We start from the raw sequence: 13,144 nt of genomic DNA, 5'->3' as shown, positions 1-13,144 counted from the left end.
TAGATTCCTCCCTCACCCCTGATGCCATATCCAATCAGCTACCAAATCCCATCAATTCTGCCTTTCTGAATATGTACTGTCAAAAACATCTCAGTCTATTCATCCTTGCTGTCATTACCTTAATCTAGATCTTCGCTATTTTACCATGATCAAGCAGTGGCCCTCTATCTGTAATCCTCTGTCTTCCAATCTTCCCAACCCACCGCTCAATTAATCCCCTGAACTGCCACCAGAGTGCAGATTTGGTCATGGATTCTACAGCCTGAAATCCTTCAGTGGTTAATAAGCCTGTCTGCCTCTCTGGCTTCATCTCCCGAGCTGTGCTTCCCTAGTAGCTCCCCAATCACAGCATGTGCTCTCACACTCCTTCTTTCCATAGTGGTGTTGAGTATTCCATCTACCTAGAGTGCTCCCACAGTGCTTCATAACACATACGAAGTTAGGAAAAGGTTAAAAGGTCAAATGATGATATTAAACAAATAATTAAAGCTAACTTCTTCCCTCTCATAGGATTTTGGAAATCACAGGCAATGTGTGTGCATGTGTGTGTTTGTCACTCTATCTAAAAAACAAGTAGTCTGATTTTTCTCATAGAACTTTTGTAAGAAGTATGTGTTCTTTAAAAGAGTTATTTTTAATGAGTTATTTAAATTTTACTTTACCCAAGTGGTAATTGGTGGTAATTTATTGCTGGAAGGATATGTCAAATATTTTATTAGATGCCTAGTCATCTTAAAACTAGGTCTTATATCATTTTAGATGGATTGCTGTTCCAGACAGCATTCTGCTTTCTAGAGTGATGATGGATTTTTAAATCAAGTTTATTGAGGTATAATTTACATAAAATTAATTGTACCTGTTTTAAAAATGCATAGGTCAATGAGTTTTGGCAAATATGTATATCCTCATGATTACCACCACAATCAAGATGTAAAACATTTCCCTCACCCTCAAAATTCTCTCAACCCCTTTGCAGTCAATCCCTGCCTTCCTCAAAGCTAAAGTGCATTGATCTGCTGTCTGTTATTACAGATTAGATCTGCTTTTTCTAGAATTTCATAGAAATATACTCAAAAAAATAGGTCCTCTTTTGTGTCTTGCTACTTTCACTCAGTAAGTATGGAAAAGTCTGTGAGACTCTTCCATGTATATCTGTAAATTTTCACTTACATTACTGAGTAGTATTCTACTGGGATGTATGTATACATACTGTGTGTATATCTGTAAATTTTGTATGTATATCTAAATTTTCACTTACATGTATGTATGTATATCTGTAGGTATATCTGTAAATTTTCACTTACATTACTGAGTAGTATTCTATTATATAGATAAATCACAATTTGTGTATCTTTTAACATGTGGATGGACATTTGGGTTGTTTCCAAATTTAAGCCAATATCATTGAAAATGCTACGTACTTTCTTGTACTAGTCTTTGTGTCCACAAACTATGTACAAATGTACATAGTACTATGTACAAACTATGTACAAATGTATGTAAAATAGATGTATGACATCTATTTTAATTTCTCTTGGGAAAAACCTAGGAGTAGAATGGCTGGGCCATATGCTAAGTTTACGATTAACTTAAGAAGAAACTATTTTGGAGTTCCACTTACTCCACATCCTCACCAAAACTTGGCATTAATTAATTTTTAATTTTAGCCATTGTAGTAGGTGTATAGTGGTGTTAGTTGGCATTTCCCTGATGAGCCTTTGGAGCTGGTCATCTTTTATGTGCTTATTTGCCATGTATCTTCTCTGATGAAGTATATCTTCAAATCTTTTGCCCAAGTTTAATTGGATTGTTTATTGAGTTGTAAGAGTTTTTATATATTCTGAACAAAAGTCCTTTGTAGGATGCTAGTATTTTGAATATTTTCTTCCATCCTGTAATTTATCTTTTCATTTTCTTAACAGTTTTTTAGGTAGCAGAAGTTTTAGTTTTGATGAAAGCCAATTCTTGGATTTTTTAATTTTATGGCTTATGCTTTTTATGTGCTATCAAACAAGGTTTTGGCAAACCTTTTTTTTTTTTTGCGGTACGCGGGCCTCTCGCTGTGGGGCCTCTCCCGTTGCAGAGCACAGGCTCCGGACGCGCAGGCTCAGCTGCCATGGCTCACGGGCCCAGCTGCTCCATGGCATGTGGGATCTTCCCGGACCGGGGCACAAACCCGTGTCCCCCGCATCGGCAGGCGGACTCTCAACCACTGTGCCACCAGGGAAGCCCTCGAACCCTTTTTTCTTCTAGAAATTTTATGGTTTTAGCTCTTACAATTAGGTTTATTGTCTGATACAAGTAATTTTTTGTGTATGGTGTGAGGTATGAGTTGAAATTAATTTTTTAATATGAATATTCAGTTGTTCCAGCAGCAACTGTTGTAAAGACTATCCTTCCTCCACTGAATTCCCTTGATCATATGTGTGTGTGTATCTATGAAAAGACTCTGTTCTCGTCCACTGATCTATATGTATATACTTTAGTGAGTACTACACTGTCTTAGTTACTGTGGCTTTACAGTAAGTCTTGAAGCCAGGACTATTAGTCCTCCAACTTTGTTCTTTTTTTTTTTTTTTTTAATGTGGACCATTTTTAAAGTCTTTATTGCATTTGTTACAATATTGCTTATATTTTATGTTTTGGTTTTTTGGCCCTGAGGCATGTGGGATCTTAGCTCCCTGACCAGGGATTGAACCCACACCCCCTGCACTAGAAGGCGAAGTCTCAACCACTGGACCACCAGGGAAGTCTCTGTTCTTCTTTTCAAAATTGTTTTGGCTACTCTAGATGTTTTGAATTTCTGTGTAAGTTTTAAAACTGACTTGTCAATTTCTACAAAAACACCTGGTGAGATTTTGATTGAGATTACATTGAATCTATAGATCAATATGGGATGGAATGACAATTTAACAATATTGAGTCTCCCAATTTATGAGCACAACATCTCTATTTATTCAGGTCTTCTTTAATTTCTCTCAGCAGTGTTTTATAGTTTAAAGTGTAAAGATCTTGTACATAGTTTGTTCATGTTTTTGGATGCTATCGTAATTAGTATTTTTAATTATAACTTTTAATTGTTCATTGGGGTTATATAAAAATAAAATTTTAAAACATTGACCATGTATCCTGCAACCCCGATAAACTCATTTCTTAGTTGTAGTAACTTTTTATTGTAGATTACTTAGGATTTTCTACGTAGATGACTATGACAACTTCAGTTAAAAACAAGTTTTATATATTCTTATCCAACGTGTATGCCTTTTATTTTGTTTTCTTCCCTATTTTACTAGCTAGGACAGTACAATATTAAATAGAAGTGGCAAGGGAAGATATCCTTGCTTTGTTTCCAATCTTAGGTGGATAGCATTTAATCTTTCACTGTATGTATGATGTTATCGAGGTTGAGGAAGTCCCCTTCCATTCCTAGTCTGCTGATATATATTAGCGTGAGAGGATGTTCAATTTTTTCAAGTGCTTTTCTGCATGTATTGAAATGATTATATGTTTTTTTCTGGTCATATAGTGAATTATGTTGATGAGTTTTCAGATGTTTCAGCAACCTTGCATTTGTGGGATAAATCTCTCTTGTTCATGATGTATTATCTTTTCAGTATGTTGCTGGATTTGCTAATATTTTTTAAGGATTTTTGTATCTGTTTATGGGAGATACTGGTTTGCAATTTTCTTTTTCTTTTCCTGTAATGTTTTGTCATTTTTGGTATCAGTGTAATGCTGATATCATTAAATGAATTAGGAAATATTCCCTCCTCTTATATTTTGAGTTGTGTAGAGGTGATATTATTTCTTCTCTTATTGTTTGAGAGAATTCACCAGTGAAGGCATCTGGTTTTGTGTGTGTGTGTGTGTGTGTGTGTGTGTGTATGTGTAAAGGTTTTTAAACTGCAAATTCAAATTTAAATAATATAGGATCATTCAGGTTGTCTGTTCATTTCTTCTTGAATGAGCTTTGATAATTTGTATCTTTCAAGGAATCTATTTCATTTAAGCTACATTTATTTCTATAAAGTTAGCATATTATTCACTTATTTTTTAATGTTTGTAGTGCTATAATGATTATTCTTCATATTGATAAATGTATCTTCTCTTTTTTTCTCAATTTGGCAGAAGTTGGTCAATTTTACAGATTGTTTCAAAGAACCAGCTTTCGTGTTCATTGACTTTATCTATTACTTATTTTCATATTTTTATTATCTCCTATTTTATTTTAGGTCTAATTTGCTCTTCTTTCTCTAGGTTCTTAATGTAGAAGCTTGGATTGTTGATTTCAAACCCTTTTTCTTTTGTAATTGAATATTTAATGCTGGTAATTTCCCTCTAAGTAATACTATAGCCACAGCTACATCTCACAAATTTTGATGTTATATTTTTATTTTTATTCATTTCAAAATATTTTCTAATTTGTGTTTTCTTCTCTGACCCATGGGTTATTTAGAACAGGGTTGATTAATTTCTAAATACTTAAAGATTTTCCAGATATATTTCTTTTTTTCCCACTTCCTAGTTATTTTACTACATTTTGCTATTATCTATACCCTTGAGGTTACACTTATTTTATCTGTATGGTAGAAATATTACATAACATTGTGCAGTGGTGCATCACTTGTTCCATGACATCACATTAGTGCTTGAAATCAGCCATGGTGGGAGTATTTACATCACTTAGATTTACCAGCACACTGAGGATATAAGGGGAATATTTTCTCCCTTGAAAATCTTGGTGTATAAATCCTTAGACACTAAAAATCATCCAGATATCTTTCTGTTTTGATACCTAATTTAGTTCTATTGTGGTCTGGGAACCTATTCTGTATACTTTCAAAGCATTTAAATTTATTGAGGCTTGTTTTATCTCCCAGAATATGCTCCATCTTGGTTGGTGTTATATGTGCACTTAAAAAGAATGTGTATTCTGCCGTTGTTGGGTGAAGCGTTGTATAAGTGTCAATTAGGTCAAATTTACTGATGTTTTTCAAGTGTTTTCTATATTTACAGATTTTGTTTATACGTTTTTTTCAACTAATCAGAGAGAAATGCTGAAATCTCCAATGATAATTGTAGATTTGACTTTCTCTCCTTTTAGTTTGATAGTTTTTGCTTTATTGTTTTAGAGCTCTGTTATTAAGAATGTTTTTTCTTCATGAATTTTCAATGCTTTGTTATACAATTATAGAATTCTAGGCTAATTCATTTTTATCTCTCAGCATTTTTTAAAACCCTACTCTTGTCTCTAGCTTGCATAATTTCAGAAGCAAAGTTTGCAATTTTTTATCTTTGTTTCCCTGTTTTTATTTTATATACTTCACAGATTCCAAATAATTTCACATATGTTTTCTCATTTAGCTTTATGATTATTTGTACTGAGAAGTTTTTGTAGTTTCACTCAAATCAGTAAACATTTGTGGAATGAAAAAGATTTTACAGATAGCTACTTTTTAAAGATTAAAAAAAAAAAACCAAACTCCTTAAAAGCACTAATACTTATTGTCACTTAATTACACAGAAGTTGTTAGTTTCAAATGAGATCATCCATATTTAAAAGATGATAAGATAAAGCTAGAACAGAGTCCACCCCCCTTTGTTTTGTGCTCTTGCTTCTCTAAGCTTAGAAGTGGATTTTCTTTCATTTTAAAAGGGTAAGCAAATGTGTTTATATTGTTCTAAGATATTTTATAGTAGATCTTAGTTGTGAAAGTGGATCAATAACAAGATTAGTCCTGATAATTTCTTACTAATAATTACTAATAATAGAAGAGAATAATCTCAATGCCAATTTAAAATAAATTGGTATGTGGTATCTGTGAAGAAGCTATCAATTTAGAGCACCCATTAATAAAAACAGTATTAAAAATGTTTATATAGTCACATTATATTTGTCATGGATATTTGTACTTTTTGACCCCCAAGTACATGGGGCTGAAGACCAGATGCAACTTAGAACTAATTAAGTTGGTCAATAAGAATTGTGTTACATCAAAATTATCTCTAAATATATACAACAGAGGCCTAAATGACAGATGGGAAAAATTAAATTAGCTATTGTGATTTACCTAAAAGTTCTCAGGTTTTTTCATTTTTAGTCTGAACAGTTTGATTATAAATTAGTTAATATGTGCTGAATGGTAAGCATAAGCTAGATGGAGTTGGTAGGTGGTATTTAAAGATTTAACCACAGTGCCATATTACTCTTGGCCCCCCCAAATCCCACATTTCTAGCACTTTAGGCAAGAAATGATCACTGTTTTTTTCCTTTGTAGAAAAGTTAAATCTGTTTTTGTTATTCTACTTTTTATTTTTATTTATTTATTTATTTATCTATTTGGCTGCACTGGGTCTTAGCTGCCGCTTGTGGGATCTTCATTGCGGCATGCAGGATCTTTAGTTGTGGCATCTGGGATCTTTAGTTGCGGCATGTGGGGTCTTTAGTTGTGGCACACGGGGTCCCTAGTTGTGGCATGCGGGATCTTTAGTTGCGGCATATGGGATCTAGTTCCCTGACCAGGGATTGAACCTGGCCCCCCTGCATTGGGAGCATGGAGTCATAGCCACTGGACCACCAGGGAAGTCCTATTTCTTATTTTTAAAAGATTCACTTGATTTTATATTTTTCTGTGACAGGTATCTTCACACAAGGACAGCTGGGCCTGGTAGACATCATCTTCCAGTACATTCACTGTGATGAGATCTGTGAGGCAATAAACATCCTGAGTAGTATGAACTGGGACACTCTGGGCTACGAGTGCTTTATCAGCATGACTGCCATCGTAAACCATCTTCTTAGACAAAAGCTCACTCCAGAGAGAGAAGGTCAGACTTAAAATATATTTCATAAATGGGTTTTGTATATACATGAAGTACATTTTATTGTCAGTTATTTTTTGAGGATATTTTGAAGTCATGTTACTGAAGATTAGAAGACAAAAATGTTAATGCCCTATTAAACTGACAAAATGAGATATCAAATAATTACTTCCATACGGTACTTACTGTATAGTACTGGTCAACGTAATAACTTTTCTGTATATACCTATGTTGGAACTCACAATGCAGTCACTGTATATTTCAGACTAAGTTCATGTGTAGAATATGCTCAGATTTCAAACTTTGATGAGAAATTTCATGTGCTCTGTAGGGTTTGGAAGACAAAGGGCCCTAAACAAAGTCCTTATTTCTCCTTTACTTTAGACATCAGTATTTTTCTTTCACATCCCAAGTTATTCGTCCAGACAGTATGCAGCCCAGGCTGTTCCTTCTTGTTTTCATTCTAACTTAGAGTTCTGATACCCCTCTCCCTTCTGAGTGCTTGGATTTCCCAACCTTCTCCTAATAAGTTATTTTGCCCATAGGATCTCAGATGTTTATTGTCAAAGAGAGACAAGGCACTGTTAACCAAAAAAAAAAAAAAGAAAAAAGAAAAAAATATATGTGCCACATACAATAATGAAATCAATTTTTGTATTTGCCAGTTATCCAGTGTATGTTATTTTTATTATGAGTAATTAATTTACTTAATGTAAAATGCATCTAAACATTCTTGCATTCATATCTTTATTTCAAATGTTTGTAATAAGCATTGATATTAACAGTGGGAAATAATGGCCAATGAGAACCTTTCTGTATGTGATTTACAAGGTAAGGAAAACAGGAAATACGTCAAAAGGCCTTTACTGGAGAGCTTTTCTTTCCCACTATTTTCTTTCCATGTTTATAGATTTTCTTATTCCATTTTATTACGTTTCCAAAGTAAACAAATTGTTTAGATAGTATTCTGTACATAACCTTCATTTTACTAATTTTAGAGAAGAATAATCAGCAAGAACATGTTCTTTCAAGAAGTCTGCATCATGAGACTTGGCCCCAACTCACAGGAGGCCCACAATAAATATTTATTTAATGTTAATTGAATGTGCTTTTTGGAAGTAGTCCAACACACCTATGGAGATTCCAGTACTTCTGCAATGAGAAAATGCATAACACAGTGCTTGGCCCACAGTAGGTACTCAATAAATATTAGTTAAAAATAAAAAGATTATAACTTAAAAATTTTAGGGTTCTAGGATTACTGTAATATTTCTACCTGCAGAGTTATCTCAAGTAATTATTTATTAGTATTGGTACACTCTTCAGGTTGGGTAGATAGCAGAGGAAAAAAAAAGTAGCAGGGTCCCTAAAGAAAGCCTGTTATGGTACACATAATCCATGCAAAATACTCTAAATTTAAAGTTGAAGAAATATGAAGAAAATAAAATATTGACTCTTAGGAGACTGAGAAATTGCTAGCACCTTAGTGAATTTGTGTTGTAAGATCCCTGTGTAGTAAGAAAGATTATTAGGGAATTCACAAATGGGTATTATCAGATTCCCGCCTTAATAAAGGATATTATCAAGGAACCATATTGGGTGGATAGGGAAATAAAAAGCTTGTATGATATACTAGGCTATTAAAATAAAATGCTTGCATGATGCTGGGTTATCAGAATATGTACATTTTAAGTAGGTATATGCATTTTCCCCCAAGTAACTGCAAAACACATTTCTAAAACATCTACAGTTCTTCTCTACTGAGATTTATTCTATCTGAATCTAACAAATTTGACATGGTAATTTGTTTTCCTCTTATTAGTGGAACCCAGTGAGCTCTTTTATTTGTAGCTGTGCTGTGGTTGTCTTTGAGATCTTCATTTCTGCCTTAAACATCAAGCTGGGCTATCTAATGAATCTATAACTGTGCTGGGAGCTACGAGTATTCCATGTAGGCTCAAACATTTCAGATGTACGGAACATGCTGTCAAGAAAACAAGCAATGGCAAGAGAATCTGGCTTGCTTTCACAATGGCATTGCTGTATTCAATTTTAATCTAAATTGACTGCTGCTTTGAAAGAAAATACCACTAAAGTTCATCTTACTTTACTGTCTAGATTTGAGATTAAAAAAAGAAATAACAGCTTAGCCAAGTCCATAGCAATTACTCTGATGAGGTATGCAATACTTTCAAACCCAAATATGCTTAAAACTAAAGAGTTTTGCTAAATAAGGAATTGTTCATTCAACCTAGTGCTAGTAGCATAAAAATCAGTGGAGTCTTACTGTGAACTGTATTCTCATACAACTCTCACCATTATGGTAATTATATATTTTCCAGGTATTTCTTGGAGGAAACGCAACCTCATTGGCTTGTCTTGGTAAAAGTGTAAATTAGGCAAAATGTGCTTTTTTCTCCCAGTCACTAGCCCTTTGGCTTATCAAAACCTGCTCTCCAATCCTTCCTTCCTAGGAGGGTGTCAGTTGACCAAAGCAGATTAACATACCTCCCAGGGGTGTTAACTTTCACACTTGGACAAAACCAACAATCTTGTTGTTTAGGACAGGATTTAAGGAAGGTATAGGGAATTTCAGTCTTTCTCTAAAGTTGTAATAGAGAGATATTATTACTCCAATCAGGATATTTTTATTTGTATTATTTTTTTAAACATTTCTTATACTGATTTCAATGCCTAATGCAGAAAGGCTAGTTTGTTCCTTTCAGCTAAAGAGAGTAAATGTTGAGCACACTGTGAGTTGATTTTACTGGAAATACTAGTTCAAACTGTGTTACTCTGATGAGTCACTGTTTTAATTACCCATTTGTGGTGAGAGGTTGATTCATTATGGATTTCTTCAGTTTTGACAGCTTTTTGTTGCTCAGAGTCATTGTCAGCTTTGCTTCAAGTGAAAGTTTATACACAGGTTTGTTTTTGTATCAGCTGTCATATTTTAATTTCATCTTTCCTGCAACAAGCTCACATTTCATCCAAGTTTGCAAAACCTGACTGACTGCAAACATGAGTATTCTGTTGTAATTGAAGGAGTTTCACTTGTTTTAGTGCTGCTATGTTTGAATTCCACAGCACAGCTTGAGGCAAGCCTTGGAACCTTCTATGCTCCAACAAGACCACTCCTGGATACAACTATATTGGAATACAGAGACCAAATCAGCAAATATGCAAGGAGATTCTTCCACCACTTACTCAGGTGAATGATATCTTTGGATTAATTAGTGTCAGACTAATTACCTATTCAAGGAGCCATCTTCTTTAATTAGAATATTCCATAATATGGCTATCTCTTTTCTAATAGTCTGTCCCTAAGAGAAAAACAAATTGGCTCTTGATATTCTTTATTTAATTCGTTCTTGTTTTCCTATTAAGGACTATATTGGAATATTGTTGAGGGCTTTTACATCATTACTACACTTTAATATAATTGCCCCTTTAATACGAAAGCAAAAAATACCAGCTATGTAAAGTGAATTTAAAAATATTAATTGTACTCTTAACAATAGAGAAATGTTTATTTTAATTGCAGCTAAAATGAATGTGCTATAAAGTTCTAAGACAGTCACGGGTCTGCTTTACTTTCAGAATTACTGTAGAGAGATTTGCTCATTGTCTTCCTATACAAGGTGACAAGTTGCTAGCTTCACTGTGCCTCATTTTCTCTGCTTTAATTTCCTTTAATTCTTTTAATATATGGATTATATGAAAAATTAGATAATGTTAAGAAATTACTCTGAGACAGATACTGCAGAAGTTGAAGGACAAGTACATAGAGCATTTCTCTCTATATAAAGTTCAAAAAATGGATGGAAGATGAATGGATGGATAGAGATGGATGGATGGATGGATAGATAGATAACTAGCTAGTTAGTTTCTTTAGGGATACATCTGAATATGTCAATGCTAGAAGTAAAAGCAAAGAAGTGAGTATAACAAAATTTAGGGTATTGTGGAGTGGGTTAAGAGAAATATGAGAGGAACAAGCCCATGGAGCCACCAAGGTATTAGTAATGTTCCATTTCTTAAGCTAAGTGGGGTATATATCAGGGTCCAATAAAAATTATTATTCTTTTAGCTGAAAGTATACATTTTGTGTAATTTTATATATATTTTATAATAGAAAGTAACAGAATTTTCAGTTTCATGTACCATAAATTACATTGAGTTGAATTTAGAGTTTTAATTTTACTTACAGTAAAACCTAGCTGTTGTAGTTCTTTTTAACTCAAACAATTTCATGTATAGTCTCCCTTTTTTTCTCAGAACAACCCTGCTAAGGAGGTATTATCAATTGACACATGAGTAAACTATTTATAAAGTGGCACTTTGATCTCTACCCAACAGTGAAACCTTTGGAAAACAGTCTTTATAGAAGCTGAGAGGTGTTAATATATAGCATGAGTTATGACCTATAATTGAATATTGCCTTTTTATCTGAATGATTTTAGTATATTCTAAGAGATTCTTCACCCTAAATGAGGCAGTGTTCTATGTATAATCATATACATAGACATGACAAAAATACTGGGACTGATGTAGTACTGATGTAACCACACAGACTCTAACTTTTCTGTGTGGTTACATCTGGAATTGAATGTTTTCTCTTAGGGTATACTAGGTTTTTCATATTTCCTTTTTTGCATGCTTTCTACTATTTCAATTATAATGAATGTTTAGTAGTTCTTTTGATAGTAGGCTATACACGACATTATGAAAAAAGGAACGTTAAGTGTAGAAGAAATTGAATGAGATAGCTTAAGTTGGAACCATCCTTTTGTTTAATCTGCTGCCAAGAAGTTCTGCTTAAGGGAAGAGAAAAAGGGCAAATACTTTTTTGTATTTGTGAAGTGCTAGAATTGCATTACCCTCTGTACTTGGCTAGCCAGTATTTTAATACTCTAAAAAAAGTTATTAGATGGAATAATTCCTAAACAGTAAAGATCATCATAAAGAATTTTAAATTAAAGATGAAGGAAAGAAGCACCATGCAGGGCTTCCCTGGTGGCGCAGTGGTTGGGAGTCCGCCTGCCGATGCAGGGGACGCGGGTTCGTGCCCCGGTCTGGGGGGATCCCACATGCCGCGGAGCAGCTGGGCCCGTGAGCCATGGCCGCTGAGCCTGCGCGTCCGGAGCCTGTGCTCCGCAACGGGAAAGGCCACAGCAGTGAGAGGCCCGCGTACCGCAGAAAAAAAAAAAAAAAAAAAAAAAAAAAGAAGCACCATGCAGAGTAGGGATATACCTAAGATCACCCACTGGTTAAGCTGAGGACTCAGATTGCTTGAGTCCAGATTAGAAAAAGAATAAAATATTATATTGATTTTAATATCAAAAAGTATATGGTGGGGCTTCCCTGGTGGGGCTACTCTTCATTGTGGTGCATGGGCTTCTCATTGTGGTATCTTGTTGTGGAGCAGGGGCTCTAGGCGCACGGGCTTCAGTAGTTGTGGCTCACGGGCTTCAGTAGTTGTGGCTCACGGGCTCTAGAGCACAGGCTCAGTGGTTGTGGCATGTGGGCTCGTAGTCGTGGCTTGCGGGCTCTAGAACGCAGGCTCAGTAGTTGTGGCACACGGGCTCAGTAGTTGTGGCACACTGGCTTCGTTGCTCTGCGGCATGTGGGATCTTGCCAGACCAGGGCTCGAACCCCTGTCCCGTGCATTGGCAGGTGGATTCTTAACCACTGTGCCACCAGGGAAGCCCCTATTGCTGATATTTTAAAGGATACAAATAAACAGCCAGATGAAGAGATGCATAGGGCAAGTTATGTGGGAAAGGACTTGAAGCCTCTGTGCCATCTCCAAGTGCACCACCTTCCCAGCACCTCCATATACAATCCAGAAGCTCTCTGAATCTCCTCCTTTTGAGTATTTATGGAGGCTCCATTACATAGGCATGATTGATTAAATTACTGGCCATTGGTGATTAATTCAACCTCCGGCTCTCCTTTCCTCCCTCCTCCGCAGAAGGCCAGGAGTGAGACTGAAGTTCTAACCCTCTAATCATGTGGTTGGTTTCCCTGACAACCAGCCCCCATCTGTAGAGGCTTTCAGAAAGTCACCTCATTAACCTAAACTTAGGTATGGTTGAAATGGGATTGTTATGAATTACAAGAGACTTTCCTTTCACCTTTTTGGCTCCTTATCACTTAGGAAGTTCCAGGGATCTCCTTTGTCACAAACAGTACAAAGATCTAATATATATATTTCTTATTGTAAATCACAATATCATAGAAGGAAGATGCAGGTTTGCCTAAACTAAGTTCAGAAGGTGATTGTTCACCTCTCTGCCTCCATAAAATTGAATAGTCCTCC

At 35.1% G+C, this 13,144-nt stretch overlaps 1 protein-coding gene across 4 annotated transcripts in view; it reads left to right on the top strand.

Moving 5' to 3' along the window:
• WDPCP (WD repeat containing planar cell polarity effector) overlaps positions 1-13,144 on the top strand; it is a 330,758-nt gene that overhangs the window by 172,050 nt on the left and 145,564 nt on the right. For all 4 annotated transcript variants that reach the window (XM_060117623.1, XM_060117625.1, XM_060117622.1 and 1 more), the window contains exons 11-12: positions 6,640-6,828; positions 9,910-10,033. In XM_060117623.1, coding sequence (XP_059973606.1) covers positions 6,640-6,828; positions 9,910-10,033 — 313 coding nt within the window. The remainder of the gene's footprint in view (positions 1-6,639; positions 6,829-9,909; positions 10,034-13,144) is intronic.

The sequence above is a fragment of the Mesoplodon densirostris genome, chromosome 14 (assembly GCF_025265405.1).
Source record: "Mesoplodon densirostris isolate mMesDen1 chromosome 14, mMesDen1 primary haplotype, whole genome shotgun sequence".
Taxonomy (NCBI): domain Eukaryota; kingdom Metazoa; phylum Chordata; class Mammalia; order Artiodactyla; family Ziphiidae; genus Mesoplodon; species Mesoplodon densirostris.
Note: the sequence above shows the minus strand (reverse complement) of the source record. Positions and strands in the feature narration are given on the sequence as shown.